The sequence below is a fragment of the Heptranchias perlo genome, chromosome 22 (assembly GCF_035084215.1).
Source record: "Heptranchias perlo isolate sHepPer1 chromosome 22, sHepPer1.hap1, whole genome shotgun sequence".
Classification (NCBI taxonomy): Eukaryota; Metazoa; Chordata; class Chondrichthyes; order Hexanchiformes; family Hexanchidae; genus Heptranchias; species Heptranchias perlo.
In genome coordinates this window covers 34,546,969-34,574,727 of record NC_090346.1, presented here as the reverse complement: position 1 = coordinate 34,574,727, position 27,759 = coordinate 34,546,969, and the positions used below count along the sequence as shown (strand labels likewise).

The window sequence follows — 27,759 nt, the reverse complement described above, 5'->3', positions numbered from 1 at the left end:
GTGAATCCATGTCCACTAGGAACTGGGTTGATACTGGCCAGACTTATTTCACATAGGGCTCCGACAGCTATCAGGCAGAGAGAGAAATCTTCAATCCCAACAATCTGAGCTGAATTTAAACCCAGGTCCCAGAGGTGAAAGAATAATGCACTAACCCGCTGTGCTGAGTTTATTTCTGGTCCTCATTCTATTTCTGTTTTTCCTTTCATTCTTCCCATTTCCTTTTCTTTCTTTCATTCATTTTCTCAGCTTGTGTTATCCTTTTCTTTCAACCTTCGGATTTCTGTTGTTCTGCTTCTTTTTATCTCAGGTTATTTTTCCACTTTAGGCTTTTCATTACTGTGTCAGATTCAGTCAATTTGCTCTCTTACCTCCCTCTTCCTTACTTCTAGTTTTTATTTTTCCGTTTCTTGCTGTTCTTTTTCTCCATTTTGTCCTGCCATATTTGTGATTGATCATGCAGTGCTCAACAGTCAAGATCACCTCCTTCTGGTTTACAAGGAGCTGCCTGAGATAAGGCCAGAGTGAGGCCCTCCATTTTTTTCTGCCTTGGGGAAAGTCTCCAACCTTTACCTTGTATCTCAGCTGAGATTGAGCATTCACTGTGTGAAGTGCCACAACCCTGTCACACTTTGGCCACGGCCATATCCTAGCAGGCTGTGACAGAAATGCAATGCCGCCTGTTTTTATATTGCCACCCTGATGCCTCTCATTGTAAAATTGTCCCAATCTAAAGTCTCTCATTTTAAGATTGTCCAATTAATGCCATTGGTATTGAATTTGGTTTTGTACTTAATTAACTTGGGATTGGGACTCCCCAAATATATTTTACTCATGATCCAGTAAAAGAGCACTTAAATCCCTTCCATATGGACTGGATTTGAGCTCAGGTTTCAGTGATGAAACAGCAGTGTCCTAGGGTCATACCAGTTTACCCTTTGCCTTCTAGCATTACAAGAAATATTAAAATTAAATACGTCATTATGTCTGAGTAAAACAAAATCACTCTTAACTGCACTGGCAGCACTGATGTTTTAGACAAGTTACATTGTATTTAACTACTGTTAAGTACAAAACTCTAAGGAAGACAAATGCAATACATGTTGGATATTGGATGTACTATTTCCTTTAATAAATAATGGCTGATTTACTATGGAATAACTCCATATACTAAGGCTGCTAAAACAACAGGCATTAAGTAACTTTTATAGTTTTCCTAATATAACTACATAATTATGTTGCTTAACTGAAACTTTGGAATTTAGTAAACGTCATTTAAAACATCTGTTTAAGATTATATGGCCCGACTCATGAAAGATACCAGCAAGCTAGCTATTATTCATTAAACATAAAATGGGCTGTTTGTGGCTTCACACAGTAACAAGAAATGGTTCACATTTACTGCTCTAGATTGTTGGTCATTTTTCAGTGACATTCATGTTGTTAATCTAAATATTCATGAAGTTTGTTGTTGTGTACTAAACTTCAAAGAATACATATGCAATATATATCAGACATACCATTTCCTGGTAAATAACTACAATTTTTGTTGATAAACTTGCAGTGATGGTGCAACAGTTATTAATCCTCCTTATGGAGTGTCGTTATGCTCTAAATACATGAGAGATTGGATGAAGGAAAAGGGATTGAAGGGATATGGGAACAAAGTGGGTAAATGTGATTAGAACTATTTGCTCAAATAGAGGTCGACTTGGACTGACTGGGCCGAATGGCCTGTTTTTGTGTTGTTACTTCTGTATGACAGTTGGTGTGCTTACTATCAGTATACAAACCAGCTCATAGCTGATTAAAACTCAAAATGTAAACATGATAACCACCTCATCAAACTCCCTTCCACCAAACCCTGCACCTTCACTCCAACACCAACTGTGGGGAAGTTATGGACTTCTCCATCTCAAAGATTTAAACCATCCACCTATCTGCTTTATCTTCAAACTCCTCCTCCTTTGTCCTGATCACACCAGCCCTTAATCATCCCATCACTCTACAGCTTCTCTCCCATCTACTATTTGTCCTCCAAGCTCATATCTACCATGAGACCCACCTCATGCCCCTCGATTGCATCGAACCAACTCTTTACCACTCAATTACCTTTCCTGACCCCAGTGTTGGCCAACATTGTTAATGGCTCCCATTGTTTAGTTATTATCACTCACCCTTTCAAAAAACACATCATGAGCCCTCTCCTCAAAACCAGGCTGTACACGATCTCTGCATTCAGTTTGTCCCAGAGCTGATCATATAACTCCATATCCTAAATATCATTAAGTCTTTCACCTTTGCAACATTGCCTTCCTCTGCCCCTATCATATTTCCAGCTGCTGCTGAAAAGTTTATCCACACCTCATCACCTCTAGACTCAATTTCTCTAATGACCTCATTGCCACCCCCATGACCTTCACCCTCCATAAACTCCAGATCATCGAAAACTCTGCTGTTTACATCCTGCTCCTCACTCAACCCTGCTCACCCATCATTCCCATGCTTCCTGCTCTTCAATGATTCCCTGTCCTCCAAAAAAAATCAAATTTAAAATCCTTGTCCTCATCTACAAATTCCTCTGCCCTCCTGTGCAGCTCTCATCCCTCTACTTCACTATTGGTGGGATAGACTTCAGCCATCTCAGCCCTACTCTATGGAATTCCTTCCTTAAATTTCCCCACATCTCGATCTCCTTTCTCAAAACCCATTTCTTCAAACAAGCTTTTGGTCATCTCTCTTAACTCTGATTGGTGTCCATTCCTTCTACTCCCCTATGAAGCATCTTGGGACATTTTTCTATGTTAAGGACACTATATGCATGCGAGCTGTTGTTGCTATGTAAAAGATAACAGATAATAGAGACTGATTTTAAGGCTGTAATCTAATGCTAGAGTTCAGATAATGCTAATGATGCTTGCTCTCGTGGTTCACGACATCTTTTGAATCTTTTGTATAGATTATAACCTGTAATCATTCCAGGCTGTCTGTTATTTTCTATTTAATTTAAATATAACAATACCATTAAACCGTAATGCACAATAGGCATGCACACTTTACAGTGTTGTCTCAATAGTACTGTAATTCCTGGATATAAAAGGAGAAATTTCAAATTAATCACACATTACAGCAGCTATTATAAGAGATCAAAAATAACAAAATCTATTCAGTTGTAGTTTTGTACTTTACAAGGCAATCAATATTGTTGCCCCAGTTGTGGTTTGTTTTTATAGTTTTTTGGTTTCGGAATTGGTCAGAACAGTTCCAAGAACCCTTAATACTACAATCTAATTCTATAGTAATTAAAATTCTACTGCTTTGTTTGAATCTGCTGAATATTTGTAAGGAGAAGTAATTCTTCTTCTGGCCACACAGAAATTGCTCCCCCCTCCCGATATTTGTAAGAAGTAAGTGACTGCACCTTGACTAGTCAGTAGCTTTTGGTTCAGGGTGAATCCCAAGACTTTCTGGCATTATGCTATTACCAGGTTCATTGGCAAAAACATGGTGTGGACAAGTGTTGTCATCTTACCTTGCAACATGCTCCTGTATGCGCTGTCTGCAATGGCATAGATGTGCGGTGGCATCTCGTGTCTCTTCTTCCCTTTGTACATTTCTACAATCTTCTCAGTGTAGATGGGCAACATTTTGTATGGGTTTACGACAACACAGAAAAGACCTGAGTATGTCTGAAAAGAAAGAATTACAATGCACATTTGTACAGTCATTCAGAGATTCTAAAATCAGGTTAATAATAAATATATTCAGGAGTTTTACAACTCAGTAAAACAGAGTTTCATTTTTTCTGTAAGACACTTTGTCATCTGATAAAACTATGTATCTTATAAGCCCCTAGTCTAGTTTTACAAAGCTTGTTTCAAAATTAAAATTATTTGTCACAAGAGTTACACCCAAATCCAGATACCAAAATTGTGGCAGTTAGTGACAATGAGGACAAATAAGAACTCAATGGTAAAACTCAAAGAGGGAAGCTCAAAATTAGGACAGAATTATGAATACTCTGTATACTTCAAAAACAAATGGCTGGAGTATGTCTGGTATGTAACATACTAAATTCCTAAATCTCTAAATTCCCCAACAAGCTCCTAGTCATCTGTAATTCTCTATATAATTGATATTGAAACCAGGAGTATCCTTTTATATTATTTCAAGTTGGTAAAGTGATTATTGCAAATCTCGTTCAGCTCAAACCACAAAGACAGTCTACTGACAATGACTTATTGATGCAGATTGTTTTCAAGTGTTTTGTTCTACGGTAGATCCTTTTATTTCACAATGTTCTCAAATGCTTCAAAGAAAATCTAAAATGAAATGGTATATTTATAGAACTTGCAAAACTATAATGAATGTCAGTTTCACACTTCCCTTTGCTATTAACATTAAGTTTTATTGTCTGACACTTGTCACTGATTAACTATTTCCGTCTTTCAGATGAGATGTTACACCAAGGCCCCATCTGCCCTCTCAAGTGGACGTAAAAGATCCCACGGCATTATTTCAAAGAAGAGCAGGGGAGTTCTTCCCGGTGCCTTGGCCAATATTTATTTCTCAACCAGCATCACTTATAAGCAGATTATCTAGTCATTATCACATTGCTGTTTGTGGGACCTTGCTGTGCGCAAAATTAAATGCCGTGTTTCCTACATTATGACACTTCAAAAGTACTTAATTGGCTGTAAACCGTCTGGTATGTCCTGAGGTTGTGAAAGGCGCTATATCGACAGCACCTCCCAAACCGGCGACCTCTACCACCAGAAGGACAAGAGCAGCAGGCACATGGGAACACCACCACCTGCACGTTCCCCTCCAAGTCACACACCATCCCGACTTGGAAATATATCGCTGTTCCGTCATCGTCGCTGGGTCAAAATCCTGGAACTCCCTTCCTAACAGCACTTCCTAACTTCACCACACGGACTGCAGCGGTTCAAGAATGCGGCTCACCACCACCTTCTCAAGGGCAATTCGGGATAGGCAATAAATGCTGGAATCGCCAGCGACGCCCACATCCCATGAACGAATAAAAAATATATATAAATGCAAGTTCGTTCTTCTGTCACTAAGTCTGGTCATCCTGAAGGAATGAGTCTTACCAAGACAACCCTTTTGAAAACCAAACACGTAAACAGAATTAGGATTAACTTTGGTGTTCTCTGGTTTTCCTCTCTCTCCTTCTGTTTTTCATTAAAAAAAATATACTTTTGATAACCAATGAGTGCTGGTGATATAATCTTGTCTGAGAGAAGTCACTTGGGCAGATTTTTATTTCTCCAGCACTAACCCCCCACCCACCCCACTCCACCGTTGTGGGTGATAATGGTGTGGTATCATGATCATGAAGGTAACACTTACTGCCTTCAGGCGGGAGCCTCGTTAGCCCATGTAATAGGACCACAATGCAGTTTTGAGATACTAATGGGCAGGCCTTTCTGCACCTGCTCTGCTCATTGGTACTTGGCAAAGAGCAGTCTACTCAGCGGTCCTTAAAGGGACCACGACAGGCCACTCAAATAAAGTATAAAAAGGAAAGAACTTGACCTCATGATGTCCCAAATGATTTTGTGGGGCCAGAAGGAGCATAATTCTTCTTCTGGCCACACAGAAATTGCTCCCCCCTCCCAATGCCTGACCCTTTGTAGCCTTCCCCTGGGATTGCCTCTTCCCCTCCCACGCTGACCCCCCCTCCCCCGCTCCCTCAGCTTACCTGCACGACTGAAACGACTGGTTTTCTCACTTCCTCCAATCGGCAAGCTTTCTCCTAAAATGCAAGCAGCTCATTGACAGAATACTAATGAGACCCAGACATGAATATGGTTTGGGCCTCTGACCGCTTCCACTGGATGGACGGTAAGCTCGCTCCTGCCCAATGGAAGCGGTCACTTGAAAATTGACCCCATTTTGTCTAACAGTGTAAGAAAGGCAAATTAGCATTCAGGAAATGACAGGACTGCTGAAGGCACCTGGGTTAATGGCTCTAAGTACCAGTGTTGGTTCTTTTCCTTCACACTACTGGGCATTCGTAGATTTGAGTTAGAAAAAATTCCAACATTCATAGGCTTAGTTTGTTATTATTATTACAGTTTATGTTTGAAACAGGAACTTCCTGCTACTATTGTATGATCATTTCTCAAAACTAAAATACAACAATTAAAGCTTAACCTTTAAAAAGCTTTAAGAAGTTTGTCGGCATCTGTAATCCCAGAAACATCAACTCACAGTATTAACTGTTCCAGACACTTTCAATAAATTTCATTCTTAACCCTTCACCTGCACAATTCTACATTAACATGTAAGTACACTACACTCCATCCTGCTTCAACTCAGACCATGCACTCAAAGTTCTGTTTCTGTTTGAACAATAACATTTCACATCTTGTGTGACAATCTGTGCCTGAAATACATATGAATCAGACGCAACTCCAGAATAATTTTAACAAAAATCTTAGATTTATCAATAATTAATGCAAAAACTGACAGCTTTGACAGCCATTATCACAACTAGTTAGAGTCTCACTGACTTCATCACGGTCACTGAAATTAGTATCAGTTCAACAACTAGGGCCTTACTATCTTCTGAAGATAATCACTGGTATCTGAGATCTGCACAATGGCAGCACAATATTTAGTTGACAATTTTAAGTTAGCAGATTCCAGATGTGAGCCTTTCAAACACTGTTTTAATTGTACTATGATGAGAATGGATTAATATATCAGGAGTCTCTCCTATGGACGATCCCCACTGTTGTTTTTAAATCAAGCTGACTGATAACAACCAATTCTGGGAAGTACTAAAGCATCCTATTTGCTTGTGTTAATCTCCATAGAATCTGACTAAAATTTCCAAATTTGAAACAAAATTATATTCTTGCTATATAAATAGAATACACGTCAACTGAGTATTGTGTCCAATTCTGGGCTCCCCCTTTAGAAAGGATGTCAAGGCCTTGGAGAGGGTGCAGAGGGGATTTACCAGAATGGGACCAGGAATGAGGGAATTCAAAGAAGGTTAACGGGAGATTTAATTGAGGTGTTCAAAATTATGAGGTGTTTTGATAGAGTAGATAGGGAGAAACTGTTTCTACTAGCAGGAGGGTTGGTAACCAAAGGACACAGATTTAAGATAATTGTCGAAAAAGCCAGGGAGGAGATGAGGAGAATTTTTTTTCTCAGTGGAATGCATTGCCTGAAAGGGTGGTGGAATCGGATTCAAGAGTAACTTTCAAAGGGGAAGTGGATATATACTTAAAAAGGAAAAATTTGCAGGGCTATGGGGAAAGACCAGGGCAGTGGGACTAATTGGACAGCTTTTTCGAAGAGCCAGCACAGGCACGATGGGCCAAATGGCCTTCTTCTTTGCTGTATGATGCGATGATACTATGATATAAGACAATGAATAGCATACGCCATGGTTGAAAAAGACAATTATGCATGAGTTCTTAGGTACTGTTTACTTATTAAAGCTGCATCATCACCTCTGCAAAACTATCAGGATCACACAAAAGGTAAAAGTGACACTGAGCTCTTCTACGCTCTCCACATCCCGCAATATTTATGATTCCCCTTGAAATACATGTTACTGTTTTCCACTGTGTATCATATATTTACTTATGTCATAGATGGGAAGCTAACAAATATGGCTTTTTCTATGACAATTACTGCGAATGCTTTATATTATTTCGCATTTGCCTATAGTCTGAGAACAGTATTTTGTAACGATAAAGTGCCTTTGTGAGGTTTTTTTCTCCCTTTTTCGCCCTACCGACACTGTCACTTCCCAACCCACATCCTTCTCCAGCCACAGGAAGAGAATTTCAGCAGTGCCAAGTGTCAGTTTGGCTCAGTTGCTAGCACTCTTCCCAATGAGTCAAAAGGCTGTGGTTCAAGCCCTCTTCTAAGATTTGAGCTTAGAATCTAAACTGCTGTAAAGAAAGAGTGCTGCAATGTTGGAAGTGCCATCTTTCAGATAACATTTTAAACCCAGGAGCTATTCAAAGAAAAGCTGAGAATTTCCCTGATGTCCTAGCCGACATTCCTCTCTCAAGCTACACCATCAAAAACAGATTGACTAGTCATTCATCTCATTTGCTGTTCATAGGATCTTGCTGTGTTACCTACAAACAGCAGTCACTGCATTTCAAAAATGATTCATTGGATATGAAGCACTTTGGGACATTTTGAGGATATGGTGCTATATAAATGCAATTTCTTTCTTTCTGGGAACTGCTTCACAGTTAATGTTAATGGCGCTCTGTGATTGGCCCACTAGTGTTTCTTTCTGTAACCCCCCCTATTCCCACCCAACTGAAATGCGATGCCTCCCTTCCAATGGATTGTTCCATCAGCAGCCCAGCTGAGAACTGAAAAGAACGACCAATGAAATGAGTTTGAGTGACAGATTGACCAGCGTTTGGACATGAAAACTTCTAGTTGGGAGTCAACCACTCACCTCTCTTAACCAAAGAGTTGCACAATTTCATCTGAAATGCAACATAAAATGCTTTATTTTTGCACTACCTGAGATTATTTTTATATTAATGCAGTGCATTTGTTCGGTTTTCCCCAAAGGCTATACTCATACAGTAGCAACTCTTGTGATCAGGCAGGAATAAAATACCTTTCTGATGTTGCTACAAATCTGTTGTTGCTTTCACTGGGCAAAAATGTCACTAGAGCTTTATCTTACAAATAATTGGTTGCGCAGATTGCTTTGCAGTACATCTTTCTGCACAAGTACAAAAGGTTTAAGTTATTATAGAACAGTACTGCCCAACATGTAGTTAATTGGAAATCCAGATGTGGCTAATTGCATTTTTGATTAGCAAATACAAAATGAGTCATTGGGCATGTGATCTCAAAATTCATGTTCGCACAGCATATACATGTATATTTTAATCTTTTTGTGCATTTGTCCGTAAAATGGTAAGACAAAAAGTAAAGTGTGTGAGTGTTTTTTGATTGTTGTGTGTGCTTTACTTCCTTGGTTACTGCTTATTGGTCATCATGGTGTGTAACACGGGTGAAAACAAGGGACTTCAGCACCGTGAAAACACCATTAACATTGTATGGAGAGCGGAGCTGTCATTGTGACCAGCTCGACCAGTCAGAATAACCGCTCCAGGCCAGCAGAAGAAAGCAACTGATAACGAGCAGCTCCAAAAGGGCAAAAGGAAAGCAGCATCCAACCATGTTCTGGATGGAGAGCAGGGGCGGGTCTGGCACATCTCATTGTGCGAGTCAATATTCTCAGCAACCATTCTGATGAAGTCAAAATACCGCTCGCAACTGCTGGACAAAATCCTAGGAGCTGCACCAAGATGTGCTGCGTCTGATAAATTCATGCCAGAATTCCAAACTGAAAGAGAAAGACTGCAAAGTTTCACACTGAATGATGGTTGATGTTTGTTAAGTAAATGTATACATGAAATACATTTACCTGTATTGTGTGTAAGGCGTTTTCTACTAAAATTAGTGCATGTGTTTAAAACAGTGTCGCTGTAACCATACCTGTGGCTAGTTGGCAATTTCTATTGCACAACTCTATTGTAGCACTGTCCCCCAATCAGTGTATTCTTATTTTCATTAAAGTCATCCTTAGCACAACTTATAGCAGCTTTAATGATATTTCTGTGAGCACATTCTTAATATTGACAGTGTACTAATTGAATAAAATTACATCAGATACAAGCTTGATATGTTTTAGTGTCATTTATTAAGCTCTGTGTAAATATGAATCCTTGCCTGCTTCTGCTGAAATTCTATGTTCTCACGACAATTAGTATTAGTTTCTTTAAAACAGTGCAAAACCTGGATGTGACTTCAAACTTAATATTTTTGTTTTTTCTTTTAAACTTATGTTGGCCTTTCATTTTATTCAATGCCCATTGATACCGATACATTCTTGTTTATACATTTTCTGAAGTTTTGCACATTTAACCTATTCGGTTCTTCTATTACAATGAAATACTCCTGAATTTTACTCACATAACAGGAAGAATACCTACTCCCTAAGTCCCTGAACTTTGCTGCAGCATGTTCAGCTATCCGTATCCTTTTGGAAGTTTCCCAACCATAACACTAACTTAAGTTTGCACTAGCGGATAGTTTGGCAGCAACAGCAAAGTTTAAATTCCCTATTTAGTTATAATAATAGTCTCAATGAACTGCAAAACAACTGGATCAGTACCTTTCACTGTGATCTACCTACATATTTTTCATTTCAGGAGCAGACAACCCTTCAAACACTGCCACAAATATAAGATATAGTTAGCACTGCTTCAATTTTATAGCAAATTCTGATTGATTTTTTTGTGAAGAACATTAAATTTATAATTGTACTGTGATGTGCATTTTATAATGTAAACTATTCAATCAGAACAAAATGATTAAAATACCCAGATGCATTGTTCTATGTGCGTCATTGTAAGGGCTGGAATTTCTGTCACTGTGGAGTTGCCTGAAGTAAACAAGTAATGTGATGAAAGGAAGGGAAAGGATAGGACTTGCATTTATGCAGCACTTTTCAAAACCCCAGGACGTCCCAAAGCACTTTACAGCCAATGAAGTAGTTTTGAAGTGTAGTCACTATTGTAATTTAGGGACAAGTTAGAATCATACAATCATACAGCACAGAATGGGGCCATTCGGCCCATTTTGCAGTGCCGGCTCTTTGAATTAGCTATCCAATTAGTCCCACTTTTCCCCATAGCCCTGCAAATTTTTCCTTTTCAAGTATATAGCCAACAACTTGCTGCGTAAAAAAGGTTATCCTCATCTCCTCTCTGATTCTTTTGCCAGTTATCTTAAAGCTGTGTCCTCTGGTTCCTGACCCACCTGCCAATGTAAGCAATTTCTCCTTATTTACTCTATCAAAACCAATCATAATTTTGAACACCTCTATTAAATCTCCCCTTAACTTTCTCTGCTCTAAGCTTCTCCACATAACTGAAGTCTCTCATCTCTGGTATCATTCTGTTAAATCTGCTCTGCACCCTCTCAAGGCCTTGACATCCTTCCTAAGGTATGGTGCCCATAATTGGATACAATACTCCAGCTGAGGCCTCAGTAGTTTATTGTTTTTTTAAATGGGGGTGATAAAACTTTTTGGGGATCATCTTTATATCTGGAAGCATTACTTAATAGTCCTCGAAATCCCCAATTAACAAAAACAATCTCAATGGGAGAATAAGTTGGTATGTTCTTATTCCAAGGCTAGTGGAAATCGCAGCACATAACAAGGCAATTTTCTTTGTGTTAGTACGATGTAAAGTTTATTCTATGTCAGTGCACATGTTTTGTTCTGATGTTTACTTGACTTATACACTCTGTTTGCAAAGTTGTTTGCCACCTGTTCTATCAGCAAGTTCTAAATAGAAAATGCCTATGAACTTGCCCATTCTGAAATGCATCTTACAACTGTGTGTTCTCCTAAGGGGCTCGAAGGTGATACCAATGTCAATTTAATTTGATTTATTAATGGAGAAAGTTGGTAACTCAACAGTCTCCATAAAGCTGCCTTGGAAGAAACAATAACAGAGGCCTAATGGCCTCTGATACCTGGGGGCTGAATTTCCACGGGGCTCTCCCAGTCATCCCCATAACTTCAGCGGCAGATCCACAGAAAAAACCCCGGAGAAATTATATAAAAGGTGGTTACACCATTTCTCCAGGATTTCTGCAGACTGCAGCTAAAGAATGGAATAAAAGCACTATTCTGACAGCAAGTGCTAATTGCATTGCCCTTCAGGCTATGGAAAGTACCTTAAATATGTACTAATACACCCCTCCCAGATCTGGTTCTCACTATGATACTCAGCCCCTTATTAAGTGTATGTACTGCATTTGGACTTTCAGAAAGCCTTTGAAAAAGTTTTTCAGGAATGACTGCTGCATGGAAAAATGGAAAGTAATACATTTTGGAGGTAAGAATGGGGAAAGGAAAATACACCTTAATTTGTAAGCTTTTAAAGGGCACAGAGGATCAAAGAGATTTTTGTGTCCAGATGCAGGTCATTAAATATGGCAGTACAAGTAGATAAGGCCATGAAAAGAGGCAGCTAGAATCAACAATAAATTACATTTATATAGCACCTTTAACGTAGAGCAACATTCCAAGGCGCTTAGTAGAATCCTTAGTTTTGTATCTAAAGGCACAGAATATAAAAGCAAAGAGGCACTGTTGAATAGGTACAAGACCTACAGGTCTACCCTTAATATTCCCTCTGGTTAAGTATTACTGGTATGTCCTGTAAGGAGACCCTTTGTCACTTACAATCAGGATTTACTTTCACTACCTAATATCTGACCCAGGGGTGTAACAATGAATACCCCTCGTTATATGGACTGGATACTGTAATCCTCTACACGTGTCTCACATGTGCTTCTCTAATCTTCCGAAAGGTGGATTGATTAATACTTTACTGAGATGAGGCCAGATGCAAATCGTTAAGCTGCTTTATTTCACACCCACCAGGGGCATTCAAATTTGGTGTCTACTCCCTGACCCCGGATACTCTGCCAGGGTCATCCATGCGAACCTGGCATAATTGCTGGGATTGCTTACCTGTGGGTTTTCTGGACCACATTCTCTCTGGTGTAGAGATAGTTAAAAGTGAGTTTAAATGTGATTAGGGGTGTTAACTCAGCACTTAGTATGCCAAGGCACTGTGGTGCAGCAATTAACAAAGTAAACAGGATACTGAACAGTACAGTTGAATCAATAGAGTACAAATCTAGAGGAAGTTATGCTAAAACTGTGCAGTCTCTGGTCAGATTTCACTCTGAGTACTGTATCAAATTTCACCAAGACACAAAGGAAACCTTGAAGCCTTGGGGATGATACATGGAATAGTCACTCGGCTGATCACCAGGATCAGAAGACTGCATAATGAGGGTAGATTGGAGAAACTGGGGCTCTCTAGTCTTGGAAATAGGTAACTGGTGTATAGGGTGTGGGGGAGAGGCACCTTATATACATAAGATGTTAAACAATGTGGAAAAGGCAAACTTGAAGCATTACTTCAGTGTAAACTAAGTCAGTAGGACAAGAGTGCGTATGATGAAATCAATAAAGGGTAACTTTAGAACTGATGCCAGGAAGAATTTCCTTACACTAAAAGTAACCAACATTTGAAATGGATTTCCAGTAGTGAAGGTGAAAGCTTTATGGTCATTGAACAGTCCATTTATTGCATGGCACACTTGAGGGACTGTAGGTTTACTTTTTTGAATGGTTGAGCTAAGATTGGTTGGGTAGCCATCCTCATCTATATTCACCTTGGTGAAATACTACAGTCCTCATTTCCTTGCTAATTTTTATAGGTTTTGTACCATTTTGTTGTAATAAAGTCAGTGATCTTTATTGGCTAAGACCCATAATCACTGCATTTTGGCTAACTAGTGCCTCACATTGGGGGGAAGGGGGTGGGGGGCAGTGACTCAAATACTCACCCTACTTTGATGTAATTTCTAGAGGCACATTCCCATCCACGTGGCCCTATCCCATTCCCTTCTCCCAAAGAACATGCAACACTGCTCTATAATTTGCATGAACTTTATTTTACTCATACTTAACTATTTTTCACTTTGTTTCTGCTATAGGGTTTCTTGCCTCAAGACTTTCCCATGAAGACAGTCATGAATACTACAATATTTCAGCTAACAAACAGTATAATTTCTGTAATGCACCCAATAGTATCCCAGTTTAAAACTTACAAAACATATTAATTTCATGGATTGCTTATGAATCCCCATCTTCATTCTACTGGTAAGGATGGACCAGGAAGTGTGAACTACTTCTCTGACATTACAATAGTTGACAGATACCTTCTGTTAAAATATTGTATCACAGCTGGGCCACTTATAGGAGCCAATTTTAACTATCGATGGATGTTGGGTGGGTGGATGTCCTCAGACCCAAGCCATTATAATGGGCGGGCTCCATTTCCATAGAATTGGCGCACAATGAATGTTGAACAGAGTGCTCACAGGCAGCTTGCCGATCAGGAAGTGGGGTGGCGAAAAATCCAGCAGCACCTCCGCAGATCTGAGCAGGAAATTGGAAGTCAAGTGGGGGAGACAATCGCGGGAGGGGGAGTATGGAGGGGCCGACACTGGGTAGGAAGATTTTTGAGGGCCAATGGGAGCATTCATGTTTTTGTGTGCGGCTCGCAGCTGTCCCTTTAAGGACCGCTGGTTAGGCCGCCCTATGCTTAGTACCAAAGGGTGGAGAACATTCTGCCATTGAATCATAGAATCAGAGAAAATTTACGGCCCAGAAGGAGGCCATTCAGCCCATCGTGTCCGCGCCAGCCAAAAATGAGCCACCCAGCCTAATCCCACTTTCCAGCACTTGGTCCGTAGCCTTGTAGGTCATGGCACTTCAGATGCACATCCAGGTACTTTTTAAATGAGTTGAGGGTTTCTGCCTCTACCACCCTTTCAGGCAGTAAGTTCCAGACCCCTACCACCCTCTGGGTGAAAATGTTTTCCTTGAGCTCCCCTCTAATCCTTCTAGCAAGTAGTTTAAATCTATGCCCCCTGGTTATTGACCTCTCTGCTAAGGGAAATAGGTCCTTCCTATCCACTCTATCTAGGCCCCTCATAATTTTGTACACCTCAATTAAATCACCCCTCAGCCTCCTCTGTTTCAAAGAGAGCAACCCCAGCCTATCCAATCTTTGCTCATAGCTAAAATTCTCCTGTCCTGGCAACATCCTCGTAAATCTCTTCCGTACCCTCTCTAGTGCAATTACATCTTTCCTGTAATGAGGTGACCAGAACTGTACACAGTACTCAAACTGTGGCCTAACTAGTGTTTTATACAGTTCCAGCATAACCTCCTTGCTTTTATATTCTATGCCCCGGCTAATAAAGCAAAGTATCCCGTATGCCTTCTTAACCACCTTATCTACCTTTCCTGCTACCTTCAGGGATCTGTGGACATGCACTCCAAGGTCCCTCACTTCCTCTACACCATTTAATATCCTCCCATTTATTGTGTATTCCCTTGCCTTGTTTGCCCTCCCCAAATGCATTACCTCACACTTCTCCGGATTGAATTCCGTTTGCCACTTTTCTGCCCACCTGACCAGTCCATTGATATCTTCCTGCAGTTAACAGCTTTCCTCCTCACTATCAACCACACGGCCAATTTTTGTATCATCTGCAAACTTCTTAATCATGCCCCCTACATTTAAGTCCAAATCATCACAAAAAGCAAGGGACCTGGTACTGAGCCCTGCAGAACCCCACTGGAAACAGCCTTCCAGTCACAATTGAGTTGGGGTCCTATGTACCTCGAAGGAGCCTGATTCGCAATCCTTAATGAGATGCTTGCCTGAAATTAAATTATATGAAATGAGGGGCGGTAAGTTCAGCACTGCGATTGTCAGAGTGCTATTGCCAAGTGGACAGTGAAAATCAGCCCCATAGCGTCTGTAGGTTAGAGTTTCAATTGAGTTAGATTTTTTTTTCTTGTACACAGTAGCTTCTGAACCTTGTTAGAACTTTAGAAGTAGGAACTTATTCCATTTCTGCACTCTGTCAGTTTTGATGTGCCACATCTAGTGTATGGTCAAGACTACTAGTGGGTTTCTGCTGAGCATGCTTTAAAGCATTTAGAAAAATACCCAGCATAAGTGAATGGTTTACTCACGTAGATAAGTCCTGAGTAGTAGCGCTCCCTCAGATTATGCAACACCGATGCTTCGTTCAGGCAAGTCAGTTCCGCCATGTCCTCTACTTTGGAGAACTTTGGTGGATTCATTTTCTGGATGTCATCTTTGTTAACTGTAACTTTCTTTCCATTTTCCACCAATTCAACAAGAGCTTCATCCCCCTTTTCCTCTTTAATGCTTGCAGCTTCAAAGCCATTGCGGTCCGAAGGCACCCAGACCAGTTTCTTAGCCGACCAGTCAGCCTGGACCAATGGATTGTTGAAGTTTTTGTCCACAAAGAGAAATGAGTCAGCATCTCCAGCCTGGCTGCCAGACTTCTGTGCCATTATGTCTTAGTAATGACCTAACAAAAGAATTATTAAAAGTTAGTTTTCACATTATTCTATGATTTCAAACCTAAGCACAAACTAATATAAGAATAATGGGATAATTTTTCATCTTCACTACCTAGGCCTTAATCTGGCAAAGGAGCTCTCTAACCTGCTGTAGAACCAAACCGATTTTCATTCCATTAATTTCAAAGGAACGAAAATCGGGCCGGTTATACAACGAGTGGGTTTACTGCTCCGACAGTGAAAACAAAAATTTACCTCAATGTGTTTCCAAGCATCCTACAACTTGGATCACTCTGCCAGTCATTCAATGCATGTATCCAATGTAATTTTTTCCCCTCCAAATTTCCCTCTGATTCTCCCCTCCCCCTTACCTCTTCTGTACTGAAGGTGATAACTTATGCTGGAATACAGTTTCAAAGGCAGCACCAGCCTTTCAGTACTTTGCCCAAGCAACTAATCTTTCTGTGTGATCCTGGGCAGTGAATGTCACTGATTCATCTTATCATGACAGCCATTGCAGCTTAGCATATTCCTGCCTTCGCCTGAAATCGACACACGTGTGTTTCAGCAATTGTCACTGGATAGCATTAGGAAGAGAAATCCTGGCTGACATTTCCTCTCCTTAGTCCAGAAATGCTCAGGCCAACTGTAGCAACCCCAGTTGTGCTACACATTTTGCATCAACATGAAGTGGTTTCAGTTTTGTACTGATATAAACAGTGTGGTGTCATTTGAGAATGAAATCAAGAGATCCAATTTTTTGAAATGAATATAATCATGATCAATTACAATGCGGTGAGTGTGGATTCACTACAAATGTTCAAAAAGATCCTGTGAATTATCGAAGGTAGATGGTTAATGGGGATAGTGGTATCAGTCATTGTTGTCACCTGAAATTTGCTTGATTGCCCGCAGGGGTCAGAAAGGAAGTTCCCAGAGTCTTATCCTAAATTGATATGCCTAAGATATTTTTTCTATTTTTTTTCCTCTCCCGAGGGATTGCGTGGATGTGGAGATTGGGCGGGGGGGGGGGTTGTGGAATGAATTTAATGTTGTGTGTATGTTGCACCATGTGGGAAGGTCAGGCTTGATGGACCAGCTGGTCCTTTCCTTCAGTTTTTAATTGTTTAATGTTAGCAAAAGCCAGCATTTGGAGGCAAATGAGAAAAGCGCTATGTGCACAAGTACATAGGCATGCATACTTAGAGCTTGCCTTTGCCTGGCCAGAGAGCGGTGCAGACCTAGCAGAATAATTTAGTGCTGAATTGGTCGAAACAGGCCCTAGTCTCAAACCAGTCCTTGTGATGTAATAGTGCCATAATTCATTATTAACCATCCAGTATTTTGGGTAATTTATACAGCTTTGGGTTTTACCTGCCTTAGAATCATATAAAGGTTACAGCACGGAAGGAGGCCATTCCGCCCATCGAGTCCGTGCAAGAGCAATCCAGCAAGTCCCACTCCCCCGCTCTATCCCCATAGCCCTGCAAATTTTTTCCTTTCAAGTACTTATCCCGTTCCCTTTTGAAAGCCACGATTGAATCTGCTTCCACCACCACCCAATCACAAGGACTGGTTTGAGACTAAGGCCTCTTTAGACCAATTCAGCACTAAATTATACTACTAGGTCTGCACCGCTCTCTGGCCAGGCAAAGGCAAGCTCTAAATATGCATGCCTATATACTTGCCCACATAGCGCTTTTCTCTTTGTCCCCAAATGCCTTGTTTAAAATAATTCCTATTGTCTTATCAGAGTACATTGACCACACAGGTGGCTACATGATTAGTTAGAATAATGGGTGTGAAATTATAGCATGAGGTAGTAATACTTTTGCCTGACGTTCCTTCCTATGCTATTTGGCAGAATTATTAGCCCATATATTTTAAACTGGTAATGTCTCTTCTGAAATAGCAAGGAAGGAATTTCAGACAAACTCATCATTTTTACACACTATTATGCCATGGATTAATTTCAAGATAAATTAGATACAAGACAGTGGAAGTGCAAAAATATAATGGAAATAAGATGAATCTTCCAGGGTTAGAATATACAAATATGTGTTAAGATTTTGAGGAAAATAAAATGGGATATATTATCCTGCACTAATTAGCTGTGTATGTTCAAAGGTGGTGAATTTTCATGGTGGCAGCTATAGATTTTTTTGGAAAAAGTTCAAATAGATAAAATCATACAATCAACACCATTTGATGACTATGTTTAGTATACTTTCTGTATCAAATCAAGTTTGTCAGAAGTTACAGTTCTGTTTGGTGACTAAATAAATCAATGCTTTGGACTATATGTATGTCAATGTTTACTTGATACATAACTGAAACTGACGTCAATTACATTTCTCTGTATGACAATAAAATAGGTACTATTAGCCATTTCATAAAAGTACATATTTTACACAGTTTTTAAAAAATGTGTATTTATACTGAAGATGCCTATTGTTGTACTGAGGATACATTGCCACATGTATTATTGCTTGGCTGTTTCAATAAGATTTCAGTTCTGAAACGTGACCTGACCCCTTCAACTTCACCTCAATATTTTGATAAACTAATCCATGATGGGGCCAACAGGGGAGCTTTAAAACAAGAAAAATGCATTCAGATTTCTAATGGTTGTTTAAAAGGAAAGTGCTGTGTTTCCAGCAGAGTTCAGACTTAAGTGTTTCCATTACTTTGCAGCAATTGGAGATGGCATGTTAATTTAACTCTTTCATGGACACCACACATTTAATGTTTTGCACGTCCAGCAACTCATAATTTCTCCAGATTTGTATGCTTTTTTTTCCATTAATTTTTTTTGTCTGTAAGCAGTATAGTAGAAGAGTAAATACTCCTTAAACAAAAGGGATATTACCCTGAGCAAAAAACAACTCTTTCAATAAACTTAAATTCAAATTCTTGGCACTCCAGCATGTTCTACTGGCTCATTTAGTTAATGTTCAGCCAAATGTTTGTGAGTTTAGGTTCCAGAGCAGCTTATGGATCTACCTGCCCTGCCTTGATTCAGAAAGAAGTGTATCATCAGTCCTTAGCCAGATTATTGGCCACAGCTCTTCATAGAGAGCATCTCAAGCAAGAAAAACAGCCAAGGCCAGCTCAATTCACTTTAATGACTCCTGTTGGTTGATTTCAGACTAGCGTTGATTATCACTGTAAAGTTGCCCATCTTATAGCTCAATTTCAGATGGAAATTTGAAGTGTTAAGACCAAAGGAAGACTGGGTGGGGATAGCTTTTAGTTCTCAGTTCCAGGGGCTGTTTTGTAAGAAAACAGTTAATGTTAAAATACATCACTAAAAGCAATAATCTGGTCTGGATTATTCTAGGCTATTCTGTACATCACATGCCTCACCAAGATAGCTGGCAAGTGGACACATCAAAAAGTTAACAAATTTTAAGCAAGGTTGGAAGGAATATTTTCCCCCTAGTATTGTGCACAAAGGATCATAGAATATTACAGCACAGGAGGAAGCCATTCAGCCCATCACACCTTTGCCCACTCCTTGAAAGTGCTATCCACTTAGTCCTGTTATTCTGCTCTTTCCTCAAACCTTTTAAAAATTTTATTTTTCAAATAATAATCCACTTTCCTTTTAAAAGCTATTATTGATTCTGCTTCCACCACTGTTTCTGATAAGGCATTATATGGCCTAACAACTTGCTGCTTAAAAAAATTCTCTCAACCTCACCCTTTGTTCATTTGGTGACAATCTTAAATTTATGTCCTCTAGTTATTGATTTTCAACCAGTGGAATAGTTTTTCCCAATTTACTTTATCAAAACCTCCCATAATGTTGAACATGTCAATTAGATCTGCTCTTAGCCATCTTTGTCTAATGAAACAAGTCTTAGTTTCTCAGTCTCTCCTCGTAACTAGAGCTTCTCCTCCCTGTTATCATCTCATTGAATCTCTTCTGCACTGCTTCCATGCCTTAACATCTTTCCTAAAGTAAGCTGCTCAAAACTGGACACAATATTCTAACTGCAGCCTAACCAATGATTTGTATTGGTTTAGCAATATCTCTTTATTTTCATACAATATGCCTCTACTTATCAAACCTAGGATCCCATATGCTTTTATCAACTTGTCTTCCCACTTTTAAAGATTTGTGTATCCAAACCCCTAAGTCTCACTGCTCCTCTACACCTTTTAAAGTTTTTACAATTTAATGTATATGTCCTTTCCTTAGTCTTCCTTACAAAATGTATCACCGTACATTTCTCCACATTAAATTTCGTCTGATATCTATGTCCTCCTGAAGTCTCTTACAGTCCCCATGCTTTCCTATATTTGTGCCTTCTGCAATTTTTGATGGTGTTCTTTATACCCAAGTCCAGATCATTATTGAAAGAGCAATAGTGCCAACAGTTATCACTGGGGAACACCACATCACTCCTGTCTGAAAAATATTGATTAATCACTACTCTTTGTTTTCTATCCTTTAGGCAACTTCTTTTCAATGCTACCACGCTCCCTTTGATACAATGTACATTAATTTTATCAACAAGCCTCCAAGAAGCACATTATCAAATACCATTTGAAAATCCATACACACGACATCCACAACATTTTCATTATTTCCTCAAGGAACTCTATTAAATTTGTCATACACGACGTGCCTTTTACAAATCCATAACAGGATTAGACTCTCAGATAAAGCTATTCGTACTGTGCCTATTAACACATTTAAAACTGAACAAATGCTGGTTAGAAATGGAGTTGAAGGTTATACGACTACGAACAGATTGAGAAAATTGAACGTTGATGATTTGTAAACTGCTGGGACCATGAAAATATTATGCCAAGGAAGGTAACTGGTCTAGGATGTATCATATAGATTGTAAGATTATGTAGATATTCTAAAGTTTGTTTGATTTACCTATTGGGTCAGGGACAAAGTTTGCAGAATCTTTTCTTCAGAGATCGGATAGGTTCAACAGACTTCATGTCAGCATATGGACTTAATAGGTACAATTGGAGTTTTTGGGTCTGTGCCTTATTACGCTTCCATGTTAAGTGCTGTTAACACTGCACGGGATGCAGGATTTTGCCTGCAGGGGTGTCTTGTCCTACTACAGTACTACGAAGTGGAATTAGAATGCTTCAAACAATTGATTGCTGCTTGAGCCGCAGTTATACTGTGGCTACTGATGTGGAGATGCCGGTGATGGACTGGGGTTGACAATTGTAAACAATTTTACAACACCAAGTTATAGTCCAACAATTTTTATTTGAAATCTACAAGCTTTCGGAGGTTTCCTCCTTCCTCAGGTAAATGTTCAGGAGCTCCTTGAAGCCTACGCATTTATACATCACAGAACAATACATGGTGTTTACAGACTGCCCCTGCAACTGCCCATTGCCAAGGCAATCACCGTGTTCAGACAGAGAGGTGTCACCGACAGAACCCCCGAATACACATTCAACAAAAAAACAAACAGGAAAAAAAACAGAGAGAGAGGCAGAAACATCCGGAAGGCAGAGAAAGCCAGCAAATGACCCATTATATTAAAAACAGATAGCTTTTGTTCGCTGGTGGGGTAACGTGTAGCGTGACATGAACCCAAGATCCCGGTTGAGGCCATCCTCATGGGTGCGGAACTTGGCTATCAATTTCTGCTCGACGATTTTGCGTTGTCGTGTGTCTCGAAGGCCGCCTTGGAGAACGCTTACCCGAAGATCGGTGGCTGAATGTCCCTGACTGCTGAAGTGTTCCCCGACTGGGAGGGAACCCTCCAGTCTGGCGATTGTTGCGCGGTGTCCGTTCATCCGTTGTTGCAGTGTCTGCATGGTCTCGCCAATGTACCATGCTCCGGGGCATCCTTTCCTGCAGCGTATGAGGTAGACAACGTTGGCCGAGTCAGGAAAGGATGCCCCGGAGCATGGTACATTGGCGAGACCATGCAGACACTGCGACAACGGATTAACGGACACCGCGCAACAATCGCCAGACTGGAGGGTTCCCTCCCAGTCGGGGAACACTTCAGCAGTCAGGGACATTCAGTCACCGATCTTCGGGTAAGCGTTCTCCAAGGCGGCCTTCGAGACACACGACAACGCAAAATCGTCGAGCAGAAATTGATAGCCAAGTTCCGCACCCATGAGGACGGCCTCAACCGGGATCTTGGGTTCATGTCATGCTACACGTTACCCCACCAGCGAACAAAAGCTATCTGTTTTTAATATAATGGGTCATTTGCTGGCTTTCTCTGCCTTCCGGATGTTTCTGCCTCTATCTCTGTTTTTTTTCCTGTTTGTTTTTTTGTTGAATGTGTATTGGGGCTTCTGTAGGTGACACCTCTCTGTCTGAACACGGTGATTGCCTTGGCAACGGGCAGCTGCAGGGGCAGTCTGTAAACACCATGTATTGTTCTGTGATGTATAAATGCGTAGGCTTCAAGGAGCTCCTGAACATTTACCTGAGGAAGGAGGAAACCTCCGAAAGCTTGTAGATTTCAAATAAAAATCGTTGGACTATAACTTGGTGTTGTAAAATTGTTTACAACTGTGGCTACTGACCTCGGACTAGTATCCGTGATGTGTGATGTGCAGCCAGAAAACTGGAGTTGTATTGCGAACGATATACCCATTCAGGTCACAATAAGGTCAGCCGCAAACGATTTCTAAACGTGTATGTTCACGAGCAGTGTGCTGCTTTCTGGGCCACTATTTTAAATGTTTAGCAAGTGAATGGGAGCAGCCATTTTTTCCTACTAAAAAGATACGATACAAAGTTTTAAAAGTTTACAGACGGCCCAATGAACTCTCGGAACTCTTTTAAAATGTTTTGCCCTGGCCTGGAGTTATACTGCAGTTGGCGCCAAGTCGAACTTTTGAGAGACAGCCTCCTGAAGGAGGTTTCACGCTGCTTGACTTTAGTTCGCTTTTGCATTAGATTGAGCTCTGACACACGAATTATATGTACTGAGCATCCGAAAGTAACGGTGTCATTTAAGTGATTAAGGTAAAATAGCCGGCCTCATTGCTTAAAACAAAAAGAAAGCTAGACTGAAAATAATCATGTGCTATGTTACAAACAGGGTCCCCTAGAAAGTGCGTGCGGACAGTTTTGGCAATAAACCAACACGTCTTTTTGGGTAAAAACAGTGCAGGGACTAGGCTTCGGAAACCTGCTGAATTCGGTCCAATTTTCTCAATCTAACAGCATGCAAAGGGGAGGAAAGGCTACCAGAGCTTTTGAACTGTCGAGAGCCTGAAATCTCTGAAAATCATGAATTATTTCCACGCCAATATTCTGGACCCATCATTCTGACAGTAATCCTCTCTTTAAAGATGTTCTGCTTTAGCAACGTCTTGTCATCGCAAGTTAGAAACACGATTTCAAGAACTGTGTTTAAAAAAAGAGAATGCTTATTGAAGTCACTGATTATAATGAACGTACAAATATAAATCTCTTACATGGTCAAATATCTTACACGGCATCTCCACATCATGGTCAAATAAGGTGACTGTGAACGAGATGTGTTGGGGGGGAGAGGAGATTGCCCCTCATTTAGCCCAAACTGTACCTTTTAAGAGCGTTACCATGTTAAATGTGTACATGTTTCCGATGTGTTTTGTTAGACAGTGCAGACTTGCTTGGTGTTACCGTGGAACTTTAAATATTTAAATCCCGTGATATGAATGCTATAGAATATAAACCATACCTCCACGCCATGTGTTACCATGTATGGTTATGTTTCCACAAACTAGTGATTACTGAGAAACGTAATGGTCGCGAGCTGCAAACAAATCGCACTGAACGCCTTTTAGGGAATAATGTAATGAGATGCTTGAGATTCACGTCAAACTGGTAAACAAGCGGCATTTTAATCAAATAAGGACACGCTCTCTGAGCAGCTAACGTGGTAATCCGATCGCTGTTTAGTTTCAATGTCGTGTTCGCTTTGCTACATTCTGTAAGTTGCAGATATTTAACAATCAGCTCCGAATTTGATCCATTCCACTGACTGATGTGATACCTGGAGCTCCCGGTGTCTGTACGATTTACAGGTGAGCGCTTAGCAGGCACAACTGAAAAAAACTAACTGCAAAATAACTTCACAGGCTAAATAAGCTCAATTGTTGATAGTTTTTTTTACATCATAAGATGCGGATGGGTCCAATTCCCCGCTTTAAGATATAATTAAAAACTCATTTTTCCATTAGCTCAAACTATTGATGCCAATCTACCAAAGTACATTTGTCAGGTCCAATTTGGACAGTTTTACACATACGTCATTTTAAAAAAATGAATTATTATAGTTTCTACCTTAAGTGAAAGCTAAGCACTCCGCAAAATACCTGAACATGGAAAACTGGGTGCGGTAAACTGTGCGAAGTTGTTCCATGTACTCGGTCATGGAACTGATTCAGTTTCGCATTGCCTCCTGCCGTCCTTTCTTAGTTGTGCAGTTTTTGAATGTGAAAAGTATATAGTATTCCAACTTAATTCCATTCTGCACACGGAGTACGTTTAAATTCCATGCCCATAGATTTAAAGAGTGTCGTTATTTAAGATTCCCCAAAATGAAAAGAAATAAAAGCAAAGTGCGTCTTTGCGTTGTTCTTGTGCAGATTACACTTAATTTAGGAGTTATCTCATCCCGACTTGCTATAGACACAGTATGCTCCTCTTGACACAAGTACTGCACAGCAGTCGGTGCGAGCATTGCTGCTTACTATGTCCGTTATTACTAATTGTAACTATTACTGATTACAGTAAATATTACACACTGTAGCTATACCGATCAGTATAACCATTAGTGATCGCTGCCCCGTCACTATTTACTGCAATTATTGCTGATCATTGTAAATACTGCACATTGTAACCATTACTGACCATTGTACCAGTTACTACTGACTATTATTGATCACTGTTATTACTACTGACTAATTACTTCTCACCATTGTAACCATTACTGATCACTGAACTAGTTACAGTATTGACGCTACTTTAGCACTGACCATTATTTGTATAAGGACTTTAAACCACATGCACAGTACAGGGTAACAACGTTCAATTTTCTGAATCTTTGTTTTAAACTTGATTTCATAACACGAATTAAACCTTCACGTTTGTCCTGAATACTTACAGAAGACTGGCTGTATACGAAAGATGATTAGAGTCCGAATGTGAATACCCAGGAGCAGAATCACACACTCGCACACAGCAGGAAGCGCCCGAGTAACCGGTGCCCCGGATTCTCACTATTTAACATGAGCGCCTGGAATAACTTGGGGCGGGGTAGCTCCTCCCATCTGGGGAAACTCTAACTTACATTTCATTCCACTAGTTCTTTTGAAGAAGCAAATCTCTAAAAGAGATTATATTATCAACCTTTTGCATACTTCACGTCTTAGTAAAGTTGTGTAATGGCAATATAAAATACAATATAAATCGTGATATATAAGAATCTCGTATACGTCACGCAATTATGCTAATTACACTTTTATTTCCCATAGAAGGTCTTATTGTAACTTTTCGTGTTGTTGTGGTTTGCAAACCTTCAGGTTTGTCAAAGGATTTTGTTGACATGCAGAAATAAAAGGCATTTTATTTTTTTTCTTGAATTCTGTCCTCAAGGTTAAGGATGTGAGTTCTAGGGACTGGAATATTTTTTCACTTTATCATCCAGTAACATCACCCACTCCCAGCTGTAGAGTAAAGCTCTCTGGATTCTGCCCCAAGATACCTCAATCCCAACTTCAGAACACTGCCTCCTACTGCACAGTTTGGCATTTTCCGCGTCCTACACCAGCCATTGAGGTCGCCAATGTTGCGCCAATCTATGCCAAACCGCGGGTAGTTTTGTGCAATCGGCTCACTTTCATTGGGAACTGGGTTAAGGCTGCACAAACTCAGGATCTTTACAGGCTCAGCCAACAGGCAGAAGAGGCAGGATAGGCAGCCAGGCTCCAGAGATGAAAGGGTAGTCTTGATTCATGATTCATGGGGACAGTTAATATGGCCTGAGTATGATTTAATTCAATAATTTAAATAAATGAATATAATGGGGTAGAGTTTCCGCTCGTTTACGCTAGTAATATCAGCACAATCCTGGCAGAATCAGCCAAACCAGCACAAAAGATCAGGGAATTTTAAAGGTGAGTTACTTCCAAAATCACTTACGCCCCTGTTTTACGCTGGTTAAACAGGGGTTAGACATCGAAATATGGCTTTGAGGCAAACAGCTCTCTTCCCACGGCATCACTCTCTCCGTTTCAGTTTACTGTTTACTGTTTCCGTTGAAGATCAGCCCGCTATTCATAAAGGAAAACTTTCCTCGTTTCCCCCTCCTGATGTACAGTATGAACATATTACAGTCAATCATGGAAAGGTATATATCTGCTATAAAAAAAGAAAGGGGACCCATTGGGCTCTTGGTCAAATCTAGTAAACCAAACGAAAGCAGGCACACTGTTCCTCTCTGTGTTTGGCCTTGTAACTGAATGCGAGCAGGATTAAATCCCAAAAAGGGAATACGGGATATGCTATGGAATTCCGTCAACATACCGGATATGAAACATTGAAACATCAGCATGATACTAAATATGGTTTAACTTATTTTATAAGTTTTGACGCGAATAATGTAAACTTATTAGCGCCACAAGGCGTTCTTTTTAAACTCAATTATCGTGTATATAAAGAATATATTACTTTGAAAAAAATGACAGTGCACTTTAACTCGAATCGAATTTGTGTATTCATTTTGACATCAATTATTGTTGGATATGTGATTCCCCCTTGCGCCCCGAACCGAACGGGAATTAAATGCTATGCCACACCATTCAATATTAAAGCAGCTTCATGCTTTTGTAAGAATAAAACCAAAAGTGCCTTGGGTATCAAGCAAGTCCCTGTGAAGGGACCCGTGTATTTAGCTGGCATCAAAGGTGTCCTGCTGCGTTACAGATCGTGTCCCAACACCTTGGTTGCATTTCGGAAAAGTTATAAACATGAAACTCCCAGCGTCTGCACTCAGATCATTTGGAGGGTGAGCCGGAGATTTGCGAATGGGAGGAATGAATGGTGAAGGGAAGTGCAATGTTCAAACACTTAGATCGACTTGTTTTTTTACCTGATAAACATCGTCGGCAAAGGAAGCAACTAAACCTGCGCATTTTACAGTGATCAATGAACAACAAGCTGTCACTGAGTGTCAGTCCAGAAAGGCACAAACTTAACGCCGAATAAAACAAAATCTATCAAACCGTGAGCAGTTGTTTGTGGTGCAGCGTGTTGTGTTTTTGCATCCTGGATTTTTTCCTCATTATTCATTGCTGCTATCAGTTCATAACCGAAAGAATCAAAACGAAACAGTGCTTCTCTGCTTTTAACAAAGTTGTGTTAAATAGTATTATTGTCTCACTTGTGACTTACAGGTGCATTTTATTTTCCCTTTTGAGCTGCTTTTTATATCTAATTATGTAAGAAGTTCCGCTTTTCTGAACTCACAACGCTTTAACACCAAGCCACCAATAAAGAGCAAACTACACCCAATGCACATGTCAGTCTGGTTACAACAATTTCAAATAATAATAACTGATCTCTTTCTGCCGTGGTTAATCAGAGCAAGTCATGGGAGTAGAAACGACCCCGAACTGTGGTTCACTGCAATGAAACGCTTCGCAGGTAAACAGGTCATTTGGTTCTTAAAATTAATATTTTTATCTGGGTAGAGCCGTGTTATATAACATAAGTGTGCAATTCA

General features: G+C 40.1%; 1 protein-coding gene across 3 annotated transcripts in view; it reads right to left on the bottom strand.

Annotated features, from left to right (window-relative positions):
- The window catches only part of LOC137340636 (myosin-11-like), a 149,866-nt gene extending 124,633 nt beyond the window's left edge, over positions 1-25,233 (bottom strand). For all 3 annotated transcript variants that reach the window (XM_068003223.1, XM_068003224.1, XM_068003225.1), the window contains exons 1-3: positions 25,141-25,233; positions 15,674-16,038; positions 3,533-3,689 (exon numbers count right to left, since the gene is read on the bottom strand). In XM_068003223.1, the coding sequence (XP_067859324.1) occupies positions 3,533-3,689; positions 15,674-16,021 (505 nt within the window). In that variant the 5' untranslated portion in view covers positions 16,022-16,038; positions 25,141-25,233. The remainder of the gene's footprint in view (positions 1-3,532; positions 3,690-15,673; positions 16,039-25,140) is intronic.
- Positions 25,234-27,759: the final 2,526 nt, after the last annotated feature.